Below are 26701 nucleotides of genomic sequence, written 5' to 3' on the forward strand. Positions count from 1 at the left end.
GCAATCAGAGAATAGAGGCAGAAGCCCTCATTGGTTTAAAGTAAAAGAAAGAAACTTAGAAAGGATCCATCTTGATGAATCAAGCAGTTAAAAGTAGCAGGTAGAAGTTTATATTTCAGACTTACAAGATAATGTAGCCTTATAATAAAGTAATATGACTTCATGTAGTTGTGTTTCCTGTCTGGTTTACCTGGGAGGACTAATATCAATCTTGCAAGTCTAAAAGTACAAATGTGATCCATTAGTGTGAGTCCTTCCTAAGTTTCTTTCTCTGCCTATTTAACCACTGGAGCCTCATGCAACTCTTAGCTGATTGCTTCCCAGGCAGCAACCTTTCCCCTTGTTCACCAAGAGTCATCCACCCATTCCATTACAGATATTTTATATTCCCATATCTCAAGCTCACTGAACAACTAATTAGAGAAAATAAGAACAGTATGATGTTGTTGATCTATTTGTTAGTATTGCTTGTTGGATGGAGCTATCAGATAGCATGACTATAATGCAAAAGCAAGATAATACATGACAATCAGAAGCATTGAAACATATATGCTAAAAATGTAACATCTCTTTCCCCAAGCATCTACATCACATCTCTAACTCTTCTGATGTTGCTAACTAATCATTAAAAAATCATTTTCATTAGCTATGTTGTCTGGAGTTGCTATGCATCATAAGCATGTATGGAGCCAAAGATTCCCCAATCCTAATGTAACTTTTATTCTTGTATAATAAAAAGGACGTTGGTACTTACCTGATACGCCCATTCTCTGTGAGCTGTGAAGAGCATCCAGAAGTGGGAGGTGCTTCAGTCTCTTCTGGAAAGGCTGGGCTTAAAACTCCGGGATGCTCCTCCTCCTCCACGGGACACCTCCTCAGCGTCCCCCAGTTTTGCGAAGACTGAGTGCCAAAGTCCGGAACTCATCACCTAATCTAGATCCCTGACCGGAACGGAAAGCCACCAGACGGAAAGAAATGGGTGGGGCTGGATGCTCTTCACAGCTCACAGAGAACAGGCGTATCAGGTAAGTACCAATGCCCTTTCTCCCATGAGCTGTTCAGACCATCCAGAAGTGGGACATACCAAAGCTTGGCCTGTCCTTAGGGAGGGACTCCGTCTGGATCGAAATCCACTCCTAAACTCTATGGACCCTCTGCAGGACTCTTCTGCCAAATGAAGCGTCCGCTGAGACATAGACATCAATTTTATAATTTCTGACAAAGGGCGATGGTGAAGCCCAAGTCGCCGCTCTGCAGATTTCGTCTATGGAAGCCCGAGTGGCCCATGCTGCTGATGTTGTCGCACTCATTGTCGAGTGGGCTGTAATGCCCTTAGGAACTGAGGTGGACTGGCATTCGTAACTTTAGCTATGGTGGCTCAATCATCTACCAATGGTCGTCGACGACACCCTGTGTCCTAAAGTGGATGGGTTGAAGGATAGGAATAGAGCCTTAGATTTTTGAAATGCCACCGTGTGGTCTAGATAGATGCTTAACGGCCTTTGAACATCAAGTCGATCACATTAATGCTCCAGTCTATGAGATGGTTTTGGACAAAAATTTAGAAGCACCAACTCCTGCGCTTTGTGGAAGGCTGAATTTACTTTAGGGATGAACGATGGATCCAATCTGAGAACCACTCTCTGTCCGCATGAAACATGCACAGGTCCTTTCTCATCGACAATGCTGCCAACTTGGAAATCCTCCTTGCTGATGTGATCGCAATTAAGAAGACCACCTTATATGTCAGGAATTTGAGACTAGCGGTTCTTAAAAGCTCGAATGGGCCAGTTGTAAGTGCAGTTAACACCTTGTTGAGCTCCCAAGTGGGATAGCAGTGAATTACAGGAGGTCGTAAGTTTGCAGCACCCTTAAGAAAGCTGCAGGCATGTGGATGGTGCACTATGGAACGAAGGTCACCCCAGGATATCACTGAAGCTAAGACCGCCACCTGTCTGTATAAAGTATTTGGAGAGAGGCCCTTGGTCAACCCCTCCTGTAAAAAGTCCAATAATTGTCCTATTGATGGGGCAGTTGGGTCGATCTTAGGCCCCCAGCACCAGCGACAGAAAGCGGACCACGTGGCCTCGTATATACGATTTGTAGAGGACCGTCTGGATGCTTGTATGGTGGCAATGGCATCCTCTGAAAACTGTTGGGTCCTTAAACGGTTCCGCTCAACCTCCATACAGCTAGGCTGAGCCATTGTGGGTCTGGGTGAAGTACCGGCCCTTGCGAGAGGGAAACCCTTGACGGTGGAATTTTCCAAGGTTGTTCTCTCGACAGGTCCTGTAAGTCCGCGAACCACGTTCACCTGGGCCAGTAAGGGGCGACCAATATCAGTTCCGCTCATTCCTCCAATAACTTCTGGATCAACCTGGGTATTACAGGGAGTGGAGGAAACGCATATAGAAGTCCGGGAGGCCACTGACATCGCAGAGTGTTGACGGCCTCCTCCCCCTGAGTCGGGTACCTTGAAATATACCGGGGCAATTGGGCGTTGAGGGGAGAGGCAAATAGATCGATCACCGGTTGCCCAAACCTCCGCACTGCTTCCTGGAAGAGAGACGGGTGTAGGCGCCACTCTGCCTGATCTATAGAGACCCTGCTGAGCCAGTCCGCTTGTGTGTTTAAGGCCCCTGCTATGTGCTCTGCCTTGAGCGACAACAGATTGGCCTCGTCCCACTTGAACAACCTGGCCGTCTCCAGCACCAGAAGTTTGGAGTGGGTACCCCCCCTGTCTGTTTACGTGGGCCTTGGTTGTGATATTGTCTGTCAAGATCAGAACGTGGCGTGATTGGAAAAGGGGTAGAAAACTGTGTAACGCTAGATGAACTGCTCGCAGCTCCAACAGGTTGATGCTTTGTGATTGTTCGGAAATAGTCCAACTTCCCTGTGCAGTGTGGGATTGGAAGTGAGCTCCCCATCCTACCAGGCTGGCATTGGTTGTGATCGTTGCCCTGCAAGGTTCCTTGAAAGGACACCCTTTGTTTATCGTGTTTTCCAACAACCAGCGTAGCGATCGGAGAACATTGCGTGGTACCTTTATCCGGACGTTGGAAGTGGCTCTTCCGGATCGCTGGAAAGGTAGCAGGAACCATTGCAGATCTCTAGAATGGAATCGAGCCCAAGGCACAATGGAAATACAAGAAATCAGTTTCCCTAACAGTTGAGACAGAACTGCCAGGGAAACCCTCTTTAAGACTCTGATCTCTCTGACTGGATACTATTCAACCTGTCCTGAGAGAGAAACACCTTGCCCTCCACGGTATCTATCACTGCCCCCAAATGAACTAACCTAGTTGAAGGGATCGAATGGCTTTAATCCCAATTTATGGAAAAGCCATGACCCTGAAGGGTCTCCAGAGTAATCTTGGTATCCAAATTTGCTTGATGTCTGGAAGATGACAAAATTAAAATATCATCCAGATAACATTGTAAACGAATAGATTTGATCCTGAGGGAGGCAGCCAAAGCCGCTAGGACCTTGGTAAAAGTCCTAGGGGACGAAGCCAGACCGAATGGTAGGGCGATATATTCGTAGTGCTGATCACAATAGTAAAATCTAAGGTATTCGTAGTGAGCAGGTCTAATTGGTATATGTAGATAAGCCTCTGTCAGATCTATAGAGGTCAGGACATCATTCTCTCTGATGGTAAGCAGAATGGACTGGAGAGTAGTCATTTTGAATTTTTGATAAACCAATGATCTGTTCAGACGTTTGAGGTCCAGAATTGCCCTCCAGCCCCCTGAACTCTTTGGGACCACAAACAATAGAGAGTAACAGCCTTGACCCCGTTGTTCAGATGGGACCTCTCTAATGGCCCGAATATGCAGAAGATGATCGATAGCCTCCTGCATCAACGCTCTCTCAATGGGGTCCGTGGACCTAGGGCTCCTAATGAAAAAGTTCGGAGGGGAGGATTGAAACTCTAGCGCCAAACCAAACCTAACAGAGTCCCTGACCCACGCATCAGAGGTGGAGCTGTCCCATTGATCAGCAAACAATTTTAGCCGCCCTCCAATGGGAGCTGCTGTCAAGGACTCACTTGGGACAACGAAAAAATCAGCCTCCGGTACCTGTGGGGTTTCTTCTGTTCTGGCCTCCCTGCTGACCTCTGTCGGAAGATTCCGACCTATCCTGTCTAAAACTGGGTCTGTAGCCTGATGTTCTTTGAGATCTGGGAACGTATGGGCCTTGATAGTAGGTCCGAAAGGAACCCTTTCGAAACGACTGGGGCGTTCTGTTTTCAGACCTCCGAAAAAGAGGGGGAAGCACTTTTTTCCTGTTTCTATTCTCAATAAGCAGGGGCTCCAAGACACTGCCAAATAATTTATCCCCCGATATTGGGGCTGATGCCAGCTTGCATTTATGCTTGGTATCCGCCTGCCAATGTCTGAGCCATAGCAGTCTCCGTGCTGATACGTGAGATGCTATGGCTCTAGACGAGAATTTGACTGCATTAAATGTGGCATCGGCGGAGAATTCTGCCGCTGCAATAATCTTAGCAATGTCCTGGTGGGCTTTGACATTTGACGCCGGCAATATATGCCTCAAGTGGAAGAGCCATCGTAGGGAGGACTGTGTAAAAAAGGACGCAGCTGTAGCTGCCCTAATGGCCCAGGCGTCAGAAACATGCGCCCTACAGAGTGCCAACTCTGCTCTCTTTTCCTCCGGTCTCAGGGCTTCCTCGGCCTCGTTGGGAAAGGTTGAAGAAGAGGCCAGTGCCACAATGGGCTCATCCACCTCCGGCATTTTGAGAAAATTTGAAAATTTTGGTGCCAAATTATAATATCGTTTATCATACCCTGTTGGGGCTGGGTAGGATGCTACTGATGCCCATTGATTTTGTACTAATTCAGCAAACATACGAGGGACAGGAATAGTTTCTGCCTCATTAGCCGGTTTTGAGAATATTAGATCCTCGGATTCGTCCTGAGACCCTGTTGACAATGGATGAGGGCTTAATGTGCCTAGTTTAGCGGTGTTCTTTGCTTTGAACAGTAAAGATTTAAAGAGGTGCGGACGAAAAAGGCCAGAAAAGGTAGGTTGGTCTGGAATGAGGCCATCGTCATCTGACATTCCTCATTCTTATGGGTCAGCCTCTGACAACCCCAAGTCCATCTGATGGATCGACCCCACCTCCATGGGAACATCCTGGTCATCTAATTCTACCTCCTCCCGAAGACCCTGGACTGGTATGTCAGGGATATTGGGGAATACCTGAGTTTGATGATGTCCCATATGCGCAAAGGATCGAGCAGACAGGGATCCTGCTTCCGAAGTAGCCAAAAAGTGTCTGGTCCGGATGGATTGCTGAACTCCAGCTGCAATGCCCCTTTGTATAGCCATCTCCATCCATTGCCTCATTTCAATGGGAATAGTCTCAGGTAATCCCTCCTCCTGTCTTAAACTGACAGCCGTAGGGATGAAGGTTGCCTCTGGGATTCGCCGGGCAGTGCTCATTGGAGGAGATATGCCTATGGGAGGCTGTCCAGAAATAGCCTGTCTGGACTGGGTGGATAAGTCCAAGGCCCCCAACAATGTACTTGGGCCCTGATCCGATTGTTGTGTCATAGCCATCTTGTCCGCCTCCCTGGTCCGTTTCTGCAACTGCCTTTCTAAGGCTTTGTGTCATCTATGGGCATCCTTATCCGCCGCCTTAGAGGCCTTTTTGGGGCCCACTGACTTATCTCGGGACTTATTTGGCTTGGAGTGGAAGACGTTGTCACCTTCCATTGTGGAGGACTGAATCTCGTGTCTCTAACTTTATTATTATTATTATTATTATTATTATTATTATTATTATTATTATTATTATTATTATTATTATTATTATTATTATTATTATTATTTGTACTTAGGGGTGATGCCTACCCCTGTGGTTGAAAGTAGAGCGCTTTCCAGGAGTGTAAGTCTATATATCTATATCTATATCTATATACAAACACACATATATATATATATACATATACCTATATCTATATGTAAGCCCATATATATGGGAAACAGTATCTAAGGGTCCCCAGCAAGGGAAACTCTCCAAGCGCTCCAAGCAAGAAATATTCAGGATCCCTGGTCCCCAACAAGGGAAACCAGCTATACAGGTCCTGGATGGATCCTTTTCTGTCAAAAACATCCCACTGTTTGAAATGGCACTTGAGGCTTCGCTCAAAAGCAATTGCGAGAGGGAAAAAAAGAAAATCCTGTTTAAGGACTAGCCTGCTTATCCAACGCTAGCAGGCTAAGAGAGAAATAATCCCAGGAAAGTGGAGTGGGAAAGTACTTGCCCCGGTCCCCAAGAAGGGAAACCAGCAGGGAATGGCACCTGTAATATTTAGGCGCGAACTTGAAGCCAGCTATTTAAAAAGGCGGCAAGGCAGAAACTCCGATGTTAAATGCCTGAGCAGTTTAACGAGCCACTGCTGCTGACTCCAAAATGTCAGACAAATGATCCTGTAAGGAGAAGTGAGCCGTGGCTGCGAGCGTTCTGGCAAGATCGCAAAGATAAGACAATCGGGGAATTAGATAGGCTAATTGCCTGAAGCGGCCATCTCAGACTGCCTGCGAAGTGGCAGGCTCCATCAGTCACAAAGAGCTGCTCTCAACTGATCAGGGGGATAACCTAATAGAGCCACAAGCCTTGAAATCGCCAGATTAATAGGGGGGAAAATTTGCAAGCTGAATTAACCCAAGACCAAACCTGAATCTTGACTAGCTGAATCAGAAACCGTTCCAGTCAGGGAGTGCACAACCTCTTACCACGAAGGCTGAGCTAAATCTGGGGGACGCTAAGGAGGTGTCCCGTGGAGGAGGAGGAGCGTCCCGGAGTTTTAAGCCCAGCCTTTCCAGAAGAGACTGAAGCACCTCCCACTTCTGGATGCTCTGAACAGCTCATGGGAGAACATCTCTTTTCATCAAAAGAATATAAAATTCACTAAAAACCAAGCATCCTCTTCACTGATCAGACTGAGTTTCAAACTAAAAATGTATTAATTAATTAATTTGATTTTGATACCAACAAACTTCAGATTGACTGTGAATAATCCTTACCATATCACCTTTCTGTATTTGGTGACTTTTGTAAACAATGAAATTTAGAATTTAAAAAAATATCTGCCCCAATGTTGCAGGTAATCTATATTACTGTAAAACACAGTATTTTTTGAATTGTAAGATTTATATACCATAATCTGACATACAGCAGATAGTGTCATCAGCTAATGAAATTGCCATTACCTATTGGAAGGAAGATATGGTGCTTTTAGACATACAAAGCCTTTTAGAAATGTGAACACCTAGATGGCTGTGCTTTCTATTGTAACCCAGAACATAGCATAGAAGCTTTGTAAGCTTATCTGTGGATGTCAACAGGCATTTATTTATTCTAAATGAGTAAGTTGTAATTGCAAACTGAATTAGATTTTTTCCTGATAGATGTAAATATGTCAAAAAGCTAAGATGAATTATCAACATAACCTCTATTGTATTCAACCAAACAAATGAATGCCTTTACACAAAGCTGCACAAAATATTACTTGCTATAATCAATGTAATGAAAAACAAAAATGTATTGTGGAAGTTGCACCAGTGTAAAAGATGTGATGCCCAGGGCAATGTATTATAACATTTTAACAAAATATCCCCTATTAAGTTACTTTACTAATACCTTTCTTTACCTGTCTCACAAAGATAAGAAAAACATTCCATATTAGATAAAGAGCGATGCAGTACTGAAAATATATTACTTAGTTTAAACTATACCTACATGCTAGTATAACTTGAGAGCGGTTTTTCTGGACATTTTCTTCCTTATGGGCAATGGTAGTTGCATTAGGCTCAGCTTGATATGCACAAAGTGCTTCCCACTCTTTTTCTAGGCGATTCTTGTTTTTCAAATGATCTTCCATGTAGGCCTGAAATTAAGAAGTCTAATCAGAAGTAGCAGGCTTAACATATTCAACACTTGCTATTTCAATCAACATGTAAATGAACTGTAAAGTAGAGAGCCAAATTGGTCTAGTGGTTATGATGCTGGTTTGGAAAAAAGGAGACTATGAGCTCCAGTTCTACCTTATGCATGAAAACTTCAAGGGGACTGAGCTAGTCATTCTCTCTCAGCCAACAATTAAAGCTCAGGTGACAAGCTAGTGAGTCAGTTTTTGAATAAACATAGTTGATCTGAAAAAAGCAGACCCTGCGCTTGTTGGGAATGCTAGGAAGAAAAAAAAAGTGAATGAACTGAAAAGCATTAAGGCACTTTGACTTGAATGCAAAGAAGTACTAGACTAGTTTCAATTGCATTTGCTGAACTGACCAAGATAGAAACATATTAAATGAACGAATGTTTTTGACTGAGTAGATATTTAATAAAAGGTTCCTGAAACTCAGCCTATATGGCTGCAGAAGAGTATCAAAATGAGCCTGTGATATTGTGCTAGAAGGCAGTTTTCCAAGTGTGGTCTTACCAATGCATTATAAAATGGTACTAAACTTCACATGATTTGATTTGATCCCTATGTTAATACAGTCTAGGATTGCATTGGCTTTTTTTTTTTTTTTTGTAGTTGCAGCTTACTACTGGCTTATATTTAAATGATTGTCCATTAGGACTCCAAGATCCCTTTCATAGTTAGTGCTATTGAGTCAGGTTTCTCCTATTCTATTCCTATACATTTGGTTTTTCTTGTCTAAGTGTAAAACCTTACTTTCTCACCACTGAATTTCATTTTATTACATAAGACCCAGTGCTCAAGTCTGTCAAGATCCTTCTGGACTGTGAACCTTTCTTGCTGGAGTGTTGGCTATTCCTGCCAGCTTGGTGTCACCTGCAAATTTAATGAGTTCCCTTACTATTCCCTCATCTCGATTGTTTATTAAGATATTGAAGAATACTAGGTTTAAAACAGAACTTTTGAGTACCCACTGTTTACTTCCCTCCATGTCAATATAGTTCCATTAAGGACTACATGTTGAGTGCAGTTTTTTAGCCAGTTACAAATTCATCTAGTGGTGATGCTGTCTATCCCACATTTTTCCAATGTATTAAGAAGTGCGTTGTGGCTTACTCTGTCAAATGCCTTACTGAAATACAAGTGTACTATGTCCACACCATTTCACCAATTCACTAATTTAATAACTTTGTCAAAGAATGAAATAATATTTGTTTGCATGATGTTTGTGACAAACCCTGTTGTAATTTTGCTTGCTTCTAGGTGTTTGCAGTCCTAGTGCAATAGTCATACTTTAATTTACTGAAATAGAATGCACATTTCTTAAAAATGTACCAAAATGAATCTAAAGAGTATAAATATAGTTGTCTTTTTTGTAATAAATATTGTCATTACAATCAATAACTAAAATAATTTATTCTTGAGTATTGAGTTGCCCAATGAGAATATGCCATTGCTTTGATCCAACATGGCAACTGACTAGCACACATTTATAAAGAAATTTTTTATTTCAGGTAAGCTGATTGTATCTTACTTATAAAATAAAAAGAGTAAGATAGTACTTATTATTCATTTATATATTGCCTTGGGATATTTATACATATATACTGTTGGGAGCTCTAGCATACAGAGTTCTTTCCTCCTGTTCTCCCCTCAACTGCCTTATAAGGTAGGCTGGACTGAGAGACACTGATTGACATTAAGTTACTCACTTAGCTTTCGTGGTTCTGAACTAAACATGAATCTTCCTTGTACCACTCCAACACCATGCACACAATAATGTGCTGGCTCTTTTTAATTTTAATCCAAATGTATTTCCATGGGGACAAAATATTATCAGATCACTGTACTGCATGGAAGTTTTGAACTCATTTATGGACAAGCAAGATAAAAACTGAGACATCAGAAGAAAAAGAGAATATAATAGAAATACAGAATTAATGCTAACAAGGTATTTTGGATTATAAGATTGTTTCAATGGAAAGAGGAAAAAATGCTGGTTCTGGAATACCATAATAATAGATACGTTTTTGGTGCTATGAAGCATAGGATTATTTTGATGTAAAAGGATTACCCCATTAGAATAAATGACATTTGGCTCACATAAGAGCAAAGACACTTATAAGAAAGCTTTTCAGAGATTATGTAACAATACACTGTGAAAACAAAAAGTTACACAAGATAGGCAGCATTTAAAATATTTCAATTTTCACTGGCCCAGTAAGCCTCCTACATTTATACAGAATCCAATTTCATTACAAATGAAGACTTCTGAGAACACCTGGATATGCCTTTGAAATTCTACATATGTTTATGTAGCAAAGAAGGTTACTTGATAGGCTTAATATATCTCTGGATCTGTGTTTTCAATAGCCAAAATAACAAAACCTAGTAATGCATCTTAGTATTGTCCTGATAGTAGAAGACTCACCTGCTGAAAAAAGTCCTTTCGGTACCAAATAAAATACTTAAGGCCAGTTCACACACAGAAATCAGCTACTTCAGAATGATGAACAACATTCATGTCTATGGTCTTCCTAATTCAGTTGTGTCAGTTCATATATTCAGTTCCGTAGATCAGTACTATCAAAAAGATTATATAAAATCTCTATGTATGAATTATGCCCATCTACGAGCTTCAACTCCCAAATGTTATGATTCCACAAAAGAATTGTTGGAAACATCCTTACATGGGTTTCTCCCAACTGCCAATAAGTTATGCCTGGAGTTTACATATGAATAACATTAGGATATAGGATCCTCAATGAATTAACTCATTGGGCTCATAATTCATTCTGTTTGTCACAGAAAATTGTTCTGAAGGTTCAAATATTTTCCTTCCATGGTAATACAGAAATTTGTATTCATACGACTTCAAATTCTAGAAAAAAACTAGAACAGATTTATCTTATTGACAATAATGGAGCTGAATGTGCATTGATATCTAATATTCTTTACCTGGCTCATGAACTACCCAGAAAAGAGAAGAAATACAAAATCCAGGGCTTTCTGTCTTCTGTTGGCATCTTTCTCTTCTGCCTTAGAGAACTTCTTGAATAAATGGCTTTGGCCTTAATCTTGTCAGCTGCATCTTTGCAAGCTGACCTAGACCTTTTGGAGCTAGGTTTTTTTTTGAATTGAGCTGATGTAGAGGCACTTTGGTGTTCCATGCTGTCTGCTGACACAGAGTGTTCAGCCATCTTGACAGCTTTAGCCCCAGTGAGACTGCCTCTTCGGAAGAACGTTGCGACAACGCTTTGCTCTGGTGAATGGCGAGGTGCCCAGGCAGTGACTCGAACCGTATGTAAGATGGATCGATCTGGGGCTCAGAGTGGTGGCGGCAAGACCAAAGAGCTGGGGTAGTTTGCACATGCACACATGTGGCTGCCTCTAGCGCGGTTAATTTGACAGCAGAGAGGCTGGCTGCTTAAGCTGGGGTGATCCGATCAGCTGGGAAGCGCTAAGGCCACAGGTAGCATTCCTGAAGTTACTCGGGTAAGCCAACTGAGAGTCTCAATTGAGGCCACCAGAGCTGCAAGGTTTAAAGAGTCTTTCAAAGCTGGACACCAGCTGTCAATCGGCACTGGAGTGCCGGGTGAGCAGCTTGGGTCCTACCTGAGAGGGATCCCGTTAGTGGCTGTTGAAATTAGCCAGCAGCCAAATAAGAAGGAAAGGCTGCGATCTCGGCAAAGTCAAATAGCCGGAAGCCGCGATAGCATTTTGACTGCACTTCACTTGCAAACCTGCCAACTAATTCCCTGTGTCGATGAAGAATCCGATGTCTTTCTGTCCAAAGTTTTTCTGAGCCAATCTTTGCCATGTCCCTATCGGGCCAAGACGGAGTTGAAAACTGGGACAGTAACAGTTGACGGAGAGGCGTGGCAAAAGATTGATGACTCCGTCTCTGGGCAGAAAGGCATATATCAATCCAAGTGTGGATTCTCCAATCAACGTGCTGGAGAAACAGCTGTTTTTAAGTCAAGAAAGTTGGTAATATTGAAACTCCCCCACCCCCAAAAAACTAGGAGTATTAGCTAGGTATTAGATGATGATCTTCTCCTGTTAGTCCCTCAAGTTAAAAAAAAAATCTATTTTTTTTTATATAACCCTCCAAGCAAAAAGAAAAAGAATTTCATTTTGTATTTTTCATCCAGAAAATACCATGTGGACTTTGAATAAGCCAAGAAGTTCATCACACAAGCACCTGTATGGCAATGCATTCCTTGAATAATGCCAAAACAATCATCTTATTTTAAACTGCCCTTACTGATGGTAAGTAGTAATTCTCAGTTAAAAATCTATATAATGAAATTGTTGCTCAGTTTGTAAATCATTTCTCTCTTTCTGTGTGTGTTGATTCTCAACCATTGCCTACACAAATCTTTGCAATTTTTGGCAAGATTTTTGGAAATTGTTTGTCATTGATTTCTTCCTAAAGTTGAAATAGAGAGACTGCTCTTAAATCTTTCATCTGAGTTTCGTGCCTGAGGCAGAACTAACATTTATGGTCTCCCAGTTTTCAGGCTGACCCCTTAACCATTACAATAAGCTAGCTCTCTTCAAATCATAATGTCTCATTTTCCTATTATTACAGCTACTGCAGACTTTAAAAGACCATGATATTATGATTTTTTAGATATTCTTTACTCCTTCATGGAAGAACATACTTGCTCCAATATGGTCAAATATTATTTTAAGTAATAATGATTGCTAAGATCATAGTAAACTATAATTACAGAGGCTGAAGCAAAGGCAGAAAACACATACACACACTATTATATTATGTACTATACTCTTTCAATGATGCAAAATTTTTCACCTCCTTTCGTATTAAATAATATACCAGTTGGAGGGATGACAAGGTTTACTGGGTTTCAATCATCTCTGTATAGAAGTTTCTTTTTTAAACAAGTATGAAAGAGAATTAAAATGGAGCCATTAACTTATCTCCAGCATCTTCCAGATAAATCAATCCACTAGAGGCAAATTAGCACTTTTGTATAAAGTGTCAGTAGCCATTCAGCATTTAATGTATGCATTCATACAAAGAAGCTACTCCCTTCTTTCCTCACAATTTCTGCCTTTGTATGAGATATTTTGCCCTTTTTACAGAATGCATTAAAATCTGTTTCCAATGAGGTAATCAAGGAAAACGTTATATGATAGCACATTGTTTTTTTTTAAAAAAAAACAAGTTTTATTAATTTTAAAAACAAACACAAATACATATAACATAAGACATAACATAAAGAAAATAAAAAAATCATCTTTTCTGAAGGTTGCTCAATCCCGGGTCAAAACTCTTTATACAGACACAACTTCAAATTCATATTCATTTTATATATAATTCATATCTTATTACCATCTTCACTTTTATATATAGTTTCTTTTCTCTCTTAAATTCTCTTAATTTTATTTTATTCATCTCATCTCAGTTCAAATCATAATATTTATTATTCTTTGTCTGTTTATTTCCTGCTATCCATTTGCTTTCTTCCTTAAAATAAAATAAAAAAACTTCTCCTGTCCACTAATTGGAGTATAACGCCTTTACCTCTTTCCTCTACATTTATAATATTTAATATAAAACACCTAACTTACATTGGGATCCTGCTTGGTACATTCAAAAATTATACAATATTATCACTACCAGAACTAATCTATTCATTAATATTCATATTCTTTTATAACATAAAAAACTTAGCACATTGCTTTTCAATTAATTAACATACTTTTGTGGGAGGACCTACTTTCCAATTATTCTCCCCCACATCACATATTTTAAATCATTATTTCATTAAGGTAATCCTCCTTCTCCTCCTCTCCCCAACATTCTTTTATACCTTAACCATTTTATCCATTCAATTTAATATCATATCTTTTTAATAATAGTTATATTTTCCACAATTATTCCCCACATCATATCTCCAATCTTTATTTCATAAAATGTTCCCCTTTCCTTAACACCAATTTCACTAAGTTATATTAAATATTTTACCACATTTTAAATTACACTTTATTTCCAACCTTCTAAAAGTTATTTCTAAGTACAAATATAAAAAACAATCTTGTGTACCTTTAGAATCCCTTCATCAATAAGATTACCCATTGTCTCTAAAAAAGATTTGTTTCTTTACATCTTGCTCTCTACTACTGAGGCCTCTCATCCCTTTTCTCCCTTGCTTGTTCTTCTCTCTGTCCTCATTACCCCTTCGTCTCTCCACCTCTCTTCCTCTCCAGCTTCCTCCCCTCTGCTGTTTTCTAACATAATACCTCCTTTTCATCTTATTTTTCTTTTTTTGGATTGCTTTTACAGATCTTAAAGTCTCTTTTTCCTTTTTCTCCTTCTCCTTTCTTTGCCCAGCCAAAGTGACTTGTTCCTCCAAGATGGCTTCTTCTTCCTCCAAATCTTCTTGGTATTCAATCCCTTCCACGTAAGCATAAACCGCCATTTCTAAATACTGACACAGAGTATCAAAAACATCCTTCCCTTCTCGCTTTTCCTCTTGAATTTTTTGACATAAAAGTTCCAAATCATCCACAAATGATGTCATTGTGAAGAGAAAAAGTTTTCCCAAACAACCACCGAGATGTTTTTAATCAAAGATAATTTTCAAAAGTAATAAAATCACCAAGCAGTCCAAGTAGATCATTTCTTTAGGCACCTTCTCCTTCCTCAATTTCTCTTTCTGGGGTTAAAATTGGATCACAAAGTTGCATTTAATATATATCTTCAGAAGCCTTGTTAATATTTATATCTCCTTAAAATTCCAGGCATACTCCTCATTTCCAAATTATAGTCCAGCTTTCACTCTCCCTTCCCACTCACAGCATAAAAAAAGAAAAAAATTTAAAAGCTTTTTTTTTTTAAGAAAGAAAAAAATCATTCAGAAATCCTTATCTCTTCAGTGTTTAATTATCTGGATTTTCAGATTTCTCTTACTATTCCACAGCTGTCACGTTAGGAAGGAGAGTGAAAAGAAAAAAAAAACTTTCCCTTTAAGAGTTCTATCCGCGGCTTGTAACTCTCTCTGGAAACAATGTAGCAACTTCTCCAACAGTTCTCCAATCCCCGGAGGTTCCTTGCTTAGCAACTTTATCCCGGACCATAGGCAACTCTCACAATTCTCCGATTCTCTTCCTCCTGCACATTCTTATCTGTCTGCAGGTTTCTTTGAGGTGGCCATTGCTGACCACTGCTCCTCCGCCTAGGGAAAAGGGGGTTTAGCTGGCTGGGGAGGGGGTCTGCGACACCCCCTACCCCCTTTCCAGATCCCTCCTGTCTTCAGCAGCCCCTACAGGGCAGCTATATCCCCCAAATCCAAGTGGATCGGGGGAACCTAGTCGATGAGCCCGGCAGGGATCGCACTGGATCGCGGAACCCTGTCGCCGCCGAAGCCTCGCAAACAGGAAGTCATGATAGCACATTGTTTTAATTATCTGTTCTCTAAAAAGCATCACAGGCACTGGCTGTCAATTTTTACCTCACTGTCTAGAAAATTGACTAAACTACATTTTTCAGTGCATTCCATCTGACAACATTTATGCCACAAACTATGCTTGGCCACCCAATATATGCCTACCATGGTATGGCTGATCACTCTATCAGGAGCTTTTATAGAGCAATTCATAATAGTAATCAATAAATGCTATCCTGGAAACCTATTGATTTTATGAAATCAGTATTTGAACAATGCAAACTAAGAATTATTTACCATATTTAATTGTACCTATGTTCTATGAGTTCTATGCATCTACATATGTGGACTATACATTGATGAATCTAGCCTCATTCAGATTTTCTAGAGCTTAATTAATTGCTTCCTCTTCCTGTGTTTATGTGTACTACATCAATGGGTAAAGCTCCTGTTTGCTTGCTTGTTTACAAAGCATTTGTTTAGTGACCATTCAAAGTTCCAACAGACCTGAAAAAGTGAATTATGAGTAGTCCTTGTAGTTATAACCATCATAGAATTTTTTTTGGCACTTCATTTCTAAAGACTTCAAACAGTTTACAATGATAATTAGTAACAAACCATCATTAATTAAAAACTACCATACATTCTTCAATTCCTACAGTTGCATATCAAATCCAAAGGAATAGTGAGATTATCTGGGATCCAGATAGGATGATGGGCTGTGTGAATTCAAAGACAATTACTATAAGATAAGCAACAAGTTCTAACGTAATATTTTCAAAGCGTTTATTTCTAGCGTGCATAAGCGCACCAACGTGCCTACCATCCCTGTCCTATTGTTTCTTTTATTTTTCTTATATGTACCCATTTCATGTATTCATAACTATGTATATACTTATACCTATTATCTTGTAAGCGATTGACAAATCAAAATAAATAAATAAAATAAAATAACTACTGTTGCAGAGTTGGGGAAAAATGGTAAGCAATATAACAACTTGATTCAAATGGAAAACATTATTAATTTGAGATAAAATGAAACATTTGGGTCTCCTCTATCCTGTCCCTATAAAAATAAAGAAGGGAGGACAGTGTCATAAGCCACACAGTTCTCCAGAATAGGTGTCATGGTTACTGAACAGATGTTATGGTTATTTTCCATAAGAGGACCTGAACTGGGATGGTAGTCTTGGGTTCAAAGTGAATAAATTAAAAAAAAAGGCAGTATAAAACTTCAAGTGTGAAATATTAGGGATCAGAGGAAAAAAATGTAAGACCTTTCATAAAGCACTTAATTGATGTAATAAAATAGGAGATTCTGATCGATGAGATAGAGCAGCAGGTAGCTTGCAAAACTCATCAAGGTGTGATGAGACTGCAGTTGGTCAAATATCAATTTATCTTTTTTCAGAAAGGGAATGGATTCAGACTGCAAGGCTCAAGAAGAAGTAACAGACACACTAATAATATATATTATATAATATATAATATATATTATATATTATATATTATATATTATATATTATATATTATATATTACATATTACATATTACATATTATATATTATATATTATATATTATATATATGTTTTCTTAAGTTTTTGCAGGTACTTACATGTATGGTATTCAGCTTTGTTCGGGTATTTTCCCATGTCATTATAGTTGTGCTTTTAAAGTTGTAGCTGTGGCCCTGGCTAATGCTACCCACAAACCCAAACTATGGTTACGATACATCGATGACACATTTATGATTTGGCCCCATGGAAAAGAAAACCTAAACAATTTCCTAACACACCTAAATAGCACACACCCCAAAATCAAGTTCACCATGGAAATGAAACAAACAAACAACTACCATTCCTACATGTACTAATCTACAAAAAAACAGATGGCACACTAGGACACACCATATACCAGAAGAAAACACACACTAACCGCTACCTCAACGCCCAATCCCACCACCACCCAGCACAGATAAACTCCGTGGCCAAAACACTAATCGCCAGAACCAAACGCCTGGCAGACAAGACACACATAAAGACTGAACTATGCACCCTGACTAAAGTACTGACAGCCAACGGCTTCCACAAAAGTAAAATCACTGGCTTGATCCACAAAAACACACTGAGACATAATGGAGACCTAGAAGATGAACAGACCTATGGAACAGCTGTCCTGCCCTACATAAGAGGTACTACAGACAAAATCAGTAAGATACTACACGGGCATCACATCAAGACTGCCTTCAAAACAGACAGAAAAATAGCAGCCATCCTTAGAAACCCCAAAGATAAAATTGACCTGGAAAACCAAGGCATATACGAAGTCCCCTGTGCATCATGCCCTGCCACATACATTGGACAGACCAATAGAAGAATAAGTAGCCGCCTGGATGAACACAAAAATGCAGTAAAAAAGCTGGAACACACTTCCTCACTAGTCCAACACATGAAAGCCACAGGTCATAGCATCGACTTCAATAGCACCAAAACCCTAGCCACTATAGAAAACCCCAGCCACAGAATTATCAGAGAAGCCATAGAGATTGAAAAAAGACCTGAAAGCATGAATAGAAGACATGACTCCACCAGACTGTCAATTATTTGGAAGCCTGCACTCACAAACAAAAAAATCTCCACACCACAAGCCAGGCAAACAACTGGGCACAAACAGATCCCCTCTGATACCTCCAGCTCAAACACACCCCAACCAGGCACCCAGATGAAACCTAGCTTCCTAATAAATGATAGCCGTCCATTTACTCGGAGCCAAGCTGCACTAAAAGGCTCCAATACAGGAACACAATGTTGCCAGCCAATCAAGACAAAAAAAGCCACAAAACAGACAGAAGATATTAGAAACACCAATCAAGCAGAACACAGCAAACTCCAAGACCAGTAAACACAGACCAAGACTCCCAACCAATCAGGATGAAGAAAAAACCATTCTGGCACAGCAGTAGGCTAGCCCCAAATTTAAAACTGAAACAACTGTAAAAGTCTGACTCACAGACGAACACAATACAGAAGCCTGATGATAGCAGATGAGATTCTGCCGAAACGTTGCTACAACTTTAAAAGCACAACTATAATGACGTGGGAAAATACCCGAACAAAGCTGAATTACATACATACATACATACATACATACATACATACATACATACATACATACATAATATAGGATTTTTCAAAATGGCCATCAGAGCATTAGTATTTCCTATATTGTTATTAACACTCTCTGATGCTAAGGAGTTCTATTCCCCCTCCCCACCTGAAAAGAAATCTGTTCCAAATGCAAACACAAGCAGAGGAGCGGAGTTTCAGTTTTAGTTTCACAACCGCTTTAGTACAGAACAGTGGAGCTAAGCCACACCCAGGCTCCTTGCTGTCTCCTTCTTGCTCACACAGCAAATACTGTTTCAGTTTCCAAACAGCCCTCAATTCTCTCACACACTGACAGGATGCTAGTGAGATGAATACCGATGGATGCTGGTAGGCAGAGGCACAATTTTTTCCTTATTTTCCTCCCCGAAAACTCAGCCGGATCATAGAGTTTTGTAGAGAAGCACGGGTATAGAGCTAGTCTGTCATATAATATGCAAAGAAGAGTTTATGTGTTCATGTATTACATATCTCTCCAATAGAAACTGGACAGTCTTGTTATGGTGGCATCCTTGGAAGGCCCAAAGTACCATCCAACTATGAGGGGCCTGAGTTTATTAGTATGCCATGATGGTTTGCATCTTTTTGTGTCTTTTTGTATCTTTTTGTGTCACGTGCAGAGGACTTGGAGATGAATTCCCCTTGGAGATAAGACATGAAAGCATCCTTGGTGAGGACATGAAAAAGTATGAAAGGAAACAGTGAAACTATCTGAAATCAGCCTCCAATAGAAGGATTTCTTGATGCAAAGCAAAACCAAGAACTATTTTATATCCTGAAGAAGCAAAAGAAAGGTACCATGTGTATTAGCAAATATCTGAAATGGTAGCCCATATATGATGAAGAATGACACAGACTTTGGTTCTTCCTAGGAAAGAAATCTTGTACACAAGCTCTTGGAAAGGAGGAAGTTACAGAAATCATAGGAAAAAGCCTTTTGCGGTATAGCAGCATTATATTTAGTGGTAGTTTATTGTTTTGCTATTGTTAAGTTTACATTTTTAATTACACCCCCCCCACCCCGTTTTATTGTTATAAACCTCCCAGAGTAGCTCCATGATGAGATGGGTGGCAAATAAATAGTAAATATCTATCATGAACTGGATAAGCTGTTAGGAAAGATCTGTGATCAACTTGAAAGGTTCTTATAATAGCAGGAAGATTGAAAGTATATGGTGAGATCATTTGGCATAGATATATATATTAGAATCAGTGGTTTCAAAAATACATATATTACAAGATCAGTCCGAGGCATAATTACATATTACAACCAGGGGTGGGATTCAAATGTCTTAACAACTGGTTTTGTGGGCGTGTCTTGGTGGTCATGTGATTGGATAGGCATGGCTTGCTGACTGGGTGTGGCTTGTGGTCATGTGACTGGCTGGACATGGCTTGTATGTAAATATTGTAAATATTTATGTAAATATTGAATTTTTTATCTAAAAAAGAACAACTTTTACGCAAAATCAGGCAAAGCTGGCTGGCAGATTGAGTTGCTCACAGAATCACAGATTCACCCAGAGATCTACCTTTCTGCAATCTATTGCATGAGGCTGCACTTAAAAATAGAAGCTTCAGTCCTAAGGAAGGTTCACCTCTGCTTTTAGATTAGCTAGAAAGCAAGAAATCCAATTTCCTGCTTTCTAACTAATCTAAATCTCCCAGTAGAACAGAACAGCTGATGGTTGGGGGGGAAGGAAAAATAGCAACTTAGCAGGCAAGTTTGCCAGGTAAGGAGTGAGTGGGCAGGGAGAGGCCAGCCAATGGTGCGATTTACCGGTTCTCCGAACTGGGCAGAATCATAACTACTGGTTCTATAGAACCGGTCCAACCAAGTAGAATCACACCCCTGATCACAACTCAAGAGGCTATGGAATAGAAGGACAAATGTACATTAACATATTGAGCTGTTTTAGAAGTCTAAGTCCATTGACTGGAATTGCCAAATTTTGTTAATAAAAGGAGCAATGATTCATAAGAGAGAAATGGCCTCTGGAAGTCAATTGAGCATGAAATATCCAAGCACAAATCTAGTGATCTTGCAAACAAGAGGAAATATTGATTTTGATTATGCCAAAGCATAATAGGGTTAAAAAAGGAAAAGACCTCAAATTTCTGTCCTGAATTGTCCCTTTGAAGATTAACTCCGGTTTTAAAGGGAAATTCATAACAACTTCAAAGAACAAATTGGGGGTTCTATTATTGACATCACTGGCAGTAACAGAGCTTGGAGAAATCTACCATAGAAAGGATCTCAAAGTTGTTGAGTTGGGAACAATGTTTTTTTTTAAATCTTAATAAGTGGTTTCCTCAGTATTTATCATAGTGCAGTGGAGGCCTGGAGAGTGAATTTGATCAAGAGACGAGGGCAACACCAGGCAAATTTGGAGACATGGTAAGGAGTTTAGAGAAAGAGGGGATTGTAACAATTTCAGAGTCAGCTACAGCTCTGATCTCACAAGGCTTAGAAAAGAGAACAATTGCTACAAACATATTTTGTAAATGCCTGATGATATTTTAAATATCTACAGCATACTCTTCACAACAGAAAAAAGCACAATTTATGTCCTTCTCAGGATTGAATTTTTTCTCATAACGTTTAAAACAAGCCCCTTAAAATCATAAGATGGAAAGCGAGATACTTGCAAGGATAAGATAAAATTCTAAGGAATTTTGAAGAGAAGATTAAGGAAAATAATATTTTCCTTAAATATTAAAGAATTCTGATAAACCAAAATGATTATCAGCCTAGAAGGAACATGATAAAGTAGCAGATGGAACAAACTGAAGAGGTTCAGTGAGAGCTTTATCTAGTTGTGTAGTAAATATGGGGACTAGGCCAAAGAATTATGTAAAATTGTTCTGATCACAGTTGTAGACAAATACACAATGAACATTTGTGAATCACAGAAATCACAATGCAAAGGAGCAGTTTTAATCAAACAACTTCAAACAAAGCCCTCAAAAAATAGAATCAAATGTTTTCTCTACTTCCTCCCTTTACTTAACTAAAGTACAGTATTGCAATTGCACGTGATAGTAAATGGCTATGTTTTTTCCTGCTATCAAAACAAACAAAAATACATCAATAACAGAATCTATCAGATCAGAATATTTATAATACACATTTTTTAATTTAGACTTTTGCTATAAAAGTAGAACCAGAAGCTCCATTTAGGAGAACTCAATACCCATAGTGAGAGAAATTTAAAACACCTTCCAGAAAGCAACATAATGAAATATTTACCTATGTGGAAACATGCATTCCATTTACTTAAATTAATATACTTGTGATGCAATAGCTATTGATGGCACAGATTTTTATGAAGTTTTGGTAATGGAGTTTTACAACATATAAAAGGATTATTAACAACCCAATCAACATATACTGGGATCAGTGTGTTTCAGACAAACATTTATTAATCTCCTTTCTTACAGTTCCCAGCTGCTGGAAGTACTCAGTAAAATCCAAATGAAATAGCTGGATACAATCTGGTATGGAGTAACACAGGACTTTATTTGACTTTTTCTGTGCTCTTGTAAAGCACCTGAAAATTACATCTTTCTGAAACTATTGTTAGCATTTCAAAAGAACAGTGTCATTTTTGTCTTTTCTCTCAGTGGAACAAGAAAGAGGAGGTAAAAAATATTTCAAAAAGCCTATAAATATGCCATGTGTTTATAATTGAGTTCAAAAGCAAGTTATAAACCTGATTTAAAAATAAATTGCTATTATTGGTGAACAAAATCCACCAAAGACTTGGCTTTGATAAGTATCCCACATTTTAACCCTTAAAATATTCCAAATAAAGCAATGAAATGTTACCCCTGTAATTACTTTATCTAAAACAATTTTTCAGCCAAAGGCAATATAAATATTCTTCCTTCTTTGTATCTTTCTTCTTTTCACATGAGAAATGCCCAGACATACACACACTTATGAAAAAATATTAATTTGGAACAAAGGCAGGTATTTTCCTTCTTTGTTTTGTTATTACTAAAATAAAAATGTCAAAATAAATGTACTGAATAGGGTTCTTGAATAATCAGTTGCCACCTATGGCTATGAAATTTCATTAACACAAGGTAGCAGGTGAAGAACTTTCATTTAAACAATTCTCACATGCAGTGTAGAGAGATCATAGTTTAGGATTACAGCTCAACCAAGGTGATTTAACTGAAGGCAATTTTGAAATCCATGTATTTTCCATATATACAAACATAGCTATTAGAGTATATGGGATATAATAAAATATAACCTTGATGAGGACCACAAGTATAATCTAACCATTTGTCTTATAGCCAAAAGCATTTTTGCCCTGCAAAATTAGGTTACTTAAGAAGCAGAAGATCTTTCTCTCAATTTGAACAACTGTAATACTTGACAAACATTTTTAGAAGTCCTATTGAACAAAGTAGATTTATGAAGACAGATGTACACACCCATAGTGGAAGATCACCATCTAGAAAATTTTATTAGTGAAGACTGGCCAAAACCAGATATGAGAATCAAATAGCCCTTTTGTGTAAAATTAATGTATGGGCAAAAAGAGATTATGGTAGCATGCCTTAATATTCCATAATTGATGTTATCTATCATTATCACTAGATTTAAATATGTTCTATCTTTCACTCACAGGATCAAGGCAGTGTTCATAGTACTCCTTCCTCCAGTTTTTTCCCCACACCAATAACTCTGAGGTCTCTGTACATGTAGAAATCCTGCTCCTATCCATGGGCATATACGTTTTTATCCTAATTACTCACTTCTTTTCTGCTTTTCTTGTTTCCATGTTAGATGATTTGTTTTAAAAAAAATATCTCATCTGGGAAGCAGAGTGAAATATTAGTAGAAGAATCATCTATTGGGGGTTCAATAAATGATCATATTATGGTAGACAGTAGCCTCCCCACAGTGACAGCAACTGTAAATTCTTTGTTAATTTGTTGGTCTAATAGAAAACAATAAGCTTAATTCTATGCTAACACTTACCTGAAACTAAGTTCCACTAAACTTAGTAAAGCTTATTTTTTTAGTATGTATATACAAAACTATATCTGCAATGTATATTTATGTTTAAAAATTATTTTTCTTCAAAGTGTTCTTGCCTCATTTCAAACTGTATCACTTTCCATCCAGATACTTTTAAAGATCTTTTTGATTTGCTGGTAAAAGACAGTAAGTGAATGTTTTAATGTATTTGTGTGTATTGTTTCCATTTCCTTTAAATGTTTGTTAGTTTATTTATAAATGGAAACACTTTTTAATTAAAAAACAAAATGGCAACATTTATGACTCAACTCACACCATTATTTTGTCTTCTTTTTGCTTTCTTTCTCAGCCATTTGGGAAATACAAAACCACATAAACATAATATTTATTGATTTTTTTAAAAATTTAGGCAATAGTTTTCTTCTACACATCTTCTAAAGCAATGCAGAATATTTTTCAATGAACAAAAACTATTGTAAAAATATAATAGTTCATTGATGACAGCACATAAAAGAACATTGAAATGTAAAATAAAAGATCACTGCATGGAAAAACTCTTGCAAATTAAAAGCTAAGAATATGATTTTAAAGAAACCCTGAAAAATGGTGTTTAACAAAGTAGCAGTTTGGTAATCAGGATAACTAGACTGCAGTAGCAGTCTGATAATAAGGGCAATACAAAAGATTATGATGCAGAGTTTAAAGTCTGATGTGTTTCAAATGGATTTTGACATGCTAATTATCAAGTACAAGTAGTCTTGAGTTACAATGCCAATTGGACCAGAAATTCTTTTGCTAAGTGATATCGTAATAAAATGTGATATCTCATCAACACAAGAAGCAATAGCTGTTACCAGTAGCAATCCTGGCAACTCCAGTTGCCATTGTTAGCCAAATCCCACTAGATGTTAGTTAAGGATCCACCCCGATCCAACTCATTCTTGCTTGGTTCCTCCCAGCCCCAAGCCTTGATAAGGTAGCCTCCTCTTCAACTTTCCCTCCCAGCTATTTCCCCTCCCAAACTCGCCTCCTTTTGGCTGTATTGCACTCCATTGTCCCTGCCGGACTTGTCCCCCTGTACTCATTGGCCCTGCCACCTCTGTTAGGCTTGCTGCCTGCCCCTATGTGGCCCTATGCTCATGTTAGAAATTTTGCAAAACTTCACAAGAAGACCCAAAGAAACAGAAGGAGGAAGTCAGCAAAGGTCAACTGGGGATGGCAAGGCTGACAGGGCCAACGAGTGCAGGGCATCAAGCTTGATAGTGGTGGCAAGGCCAGTGAGCACAGGGCAGCCAAACCGGCAGGCATATGAAAACAGGATGGCAGGACTGAAAGGCTTGGGGAGGGGGGTGAGGTTGGAATGGTCAACAAACCCAGCATCCAACTGTGATTAATTGAAAGGGACTTTGTCTGGTAAATATTGAACAAATTTTTCTCTATGCCCCAGCATGGGGTTCTCTGATCCATCTCTACTCAAGAGGATATGTGTCACCTGAGAAAGGGCTGTCAAATGGCTATCTCTAGATGCAACAAGGGAAGAGTAGTACTGATAACAGAGTAGTACTGATTATTACTGCTATAAGATAAGCTTTAATAGTGGCTCTAATCTGTGTTGTGTTTAGCTAGTCCCCTATTGAATGCTAACAATGCTGTAAATGGCTCTTCTCATTTCATCTCCTTTAATTCTTTCATGAATCATGGGGGAGTGGTAGGATCCATAAGCGAGAAGAGGTCATGAAGTGTGATCTAATCCAAAGCCTCAGCTGATTCCTATTCCAAGTAGTGACCTAGGCTTCAGATGGACAGGAATAGCCCACAGCTCCCTCTGAAATCCATAATAACCTGCCACTCCACTGTCTAGCCACTACCAATAGCTCCAGAGTGCCAATGCCTTAATTGGTGTCTCACAGGAGAGCTGCCAGGGTCCTGCTCCCAGCTGCCGCCACCAGACATACTGTCACAATGGACAGAAGACATTCTCCCTCATCCTCATGTAACTGGAATCACTCGGCATTGCTGACCAGCCACAAAAATTGCTTGGTCTTCTACCATCATTGGTCATAAAAACACCAGCCTGGCTGGCCCCAGTATCCAATCAAGGTTCTTCCAGCCACTCCTTCAACTCAGCTTCTGACAAACTCCCATCAAATAAAAAAGTTCATGGAAGGAGAGATGACAGTAGCAAAGAGCATCCAAAACCCAGATGGGCCACCTTTACAAGTGCTACCAGGTCCACAGGCATAACAAGTGCTATTAGCATGGCCTGTTCTTTGGCCCACTCCTCCAGGAACAGACTCTGAAACTGCTTTAACAGTTCCAAATTCTGATCCAAATCCAAGCAGAGCCTCAATCCAGGAAAATGCCAACCCAGACATTCTTCTGACATTCCATATGCCATGTAACTATGAATAAGTTGCCTGATTGGATAAGGCAATCAATGCAACTATACAAAGTACTTTAGTAGTCTACAATTTCTATTGTAGTAAAAACATGAATATCCAATACTAATTGTTAAGTTATAGGGAAACTGGTTATATTATCTCTACTGTATATTCAAGGTCTTCTTTAACCAACTAGATTTACATAACTCTAGTTTATAACTTGTCCTCTTCATATTTCATATCAATATCAGTGAGATTATAAGAAATGAGATTGCATCATTAGTATTCTGAAAATATCCAATTTAACCATTCAGGGTTATTATTTTACTGTAAGAAGGCATGTGGAACCTTTGAATCAGTTCATTTGGGTAAGGCTGAAATCTGAAATTTAATGGAATTCTGTAGTTCTGGATGAAGAGGATATAATATATAACCTTTTTTTGATTGAGGGTATGTATCTTCTAAATTATGAACTATACCGCTAAAAGAAGTTGCATTTAGATGGTAGCTAGCAGATTTTACCACTTAGCTTGCCAATGGTATTCTATCTAGAAAAGATGAATTTGGTCTCAGTTGTGCACCATCATTCAGCAATCTAAATGACTGCACTGGGTCTTTAGAATGATCCATAGTTTACAAATGATGCAAAACCTGGGTACTAGAGTATTGGCAGAACAAGTGAAAGAACAGAATCTTTCTATTCTATTCTAAAAAATCAATTTGAAATGGTAGTAGAAGTCTTTAAATATCTGGATTAGAGTTAGATTTCAGGTTGGATTTTGAAGACT

At 39.0% G+C, this 26701-nt stretch overlaps 1 protein-coding gene across 3 annotated transcripts in view; it reads right to left on the bottom strand.

Annotated features, from left to right (window-relative positions):
• The window catches only part of PTPRN2 (protein tyrosine phosphatase receptor type N2), a 753919-nt gene that overhangs the window by 69476 nt on the left and 657742 nt on the right, over nt 1–26701 (bottom strand). For 2 of the 3 annotated variants that reach the window (XM_087946244.1, XM_087946246.1), the window contains one exon: nt 7770–7917. The exons of the other annotated variant lie outside the window; for it this stretch is intronic. In XM_087946244.1, the coding sequence (XP_087802370.1) occupies nt 7770–7917 (148 nt within the window). The remainder of the gene's footprint in view (nt 1–7769; nt 7918–26701) is intronic. 3 annotated transcript variants of the gene reach the window in all.

The sequence above is a fragment of the Notechis scutatus genome, chromosome Z (assembly GCF_049901735.1).
Source record: "Notechis scutatus isolate UNSWTSFEM ecotype Mainland chromosome Z, rNotScu1.2, whole genome shotgun sequence".
Classification (NCBI taxonomy): Eukaryota; Metazoa; Chordata; class Lepidosauria; order Squamata; family Elapidae; genus Notechis; species Notechis scutatus.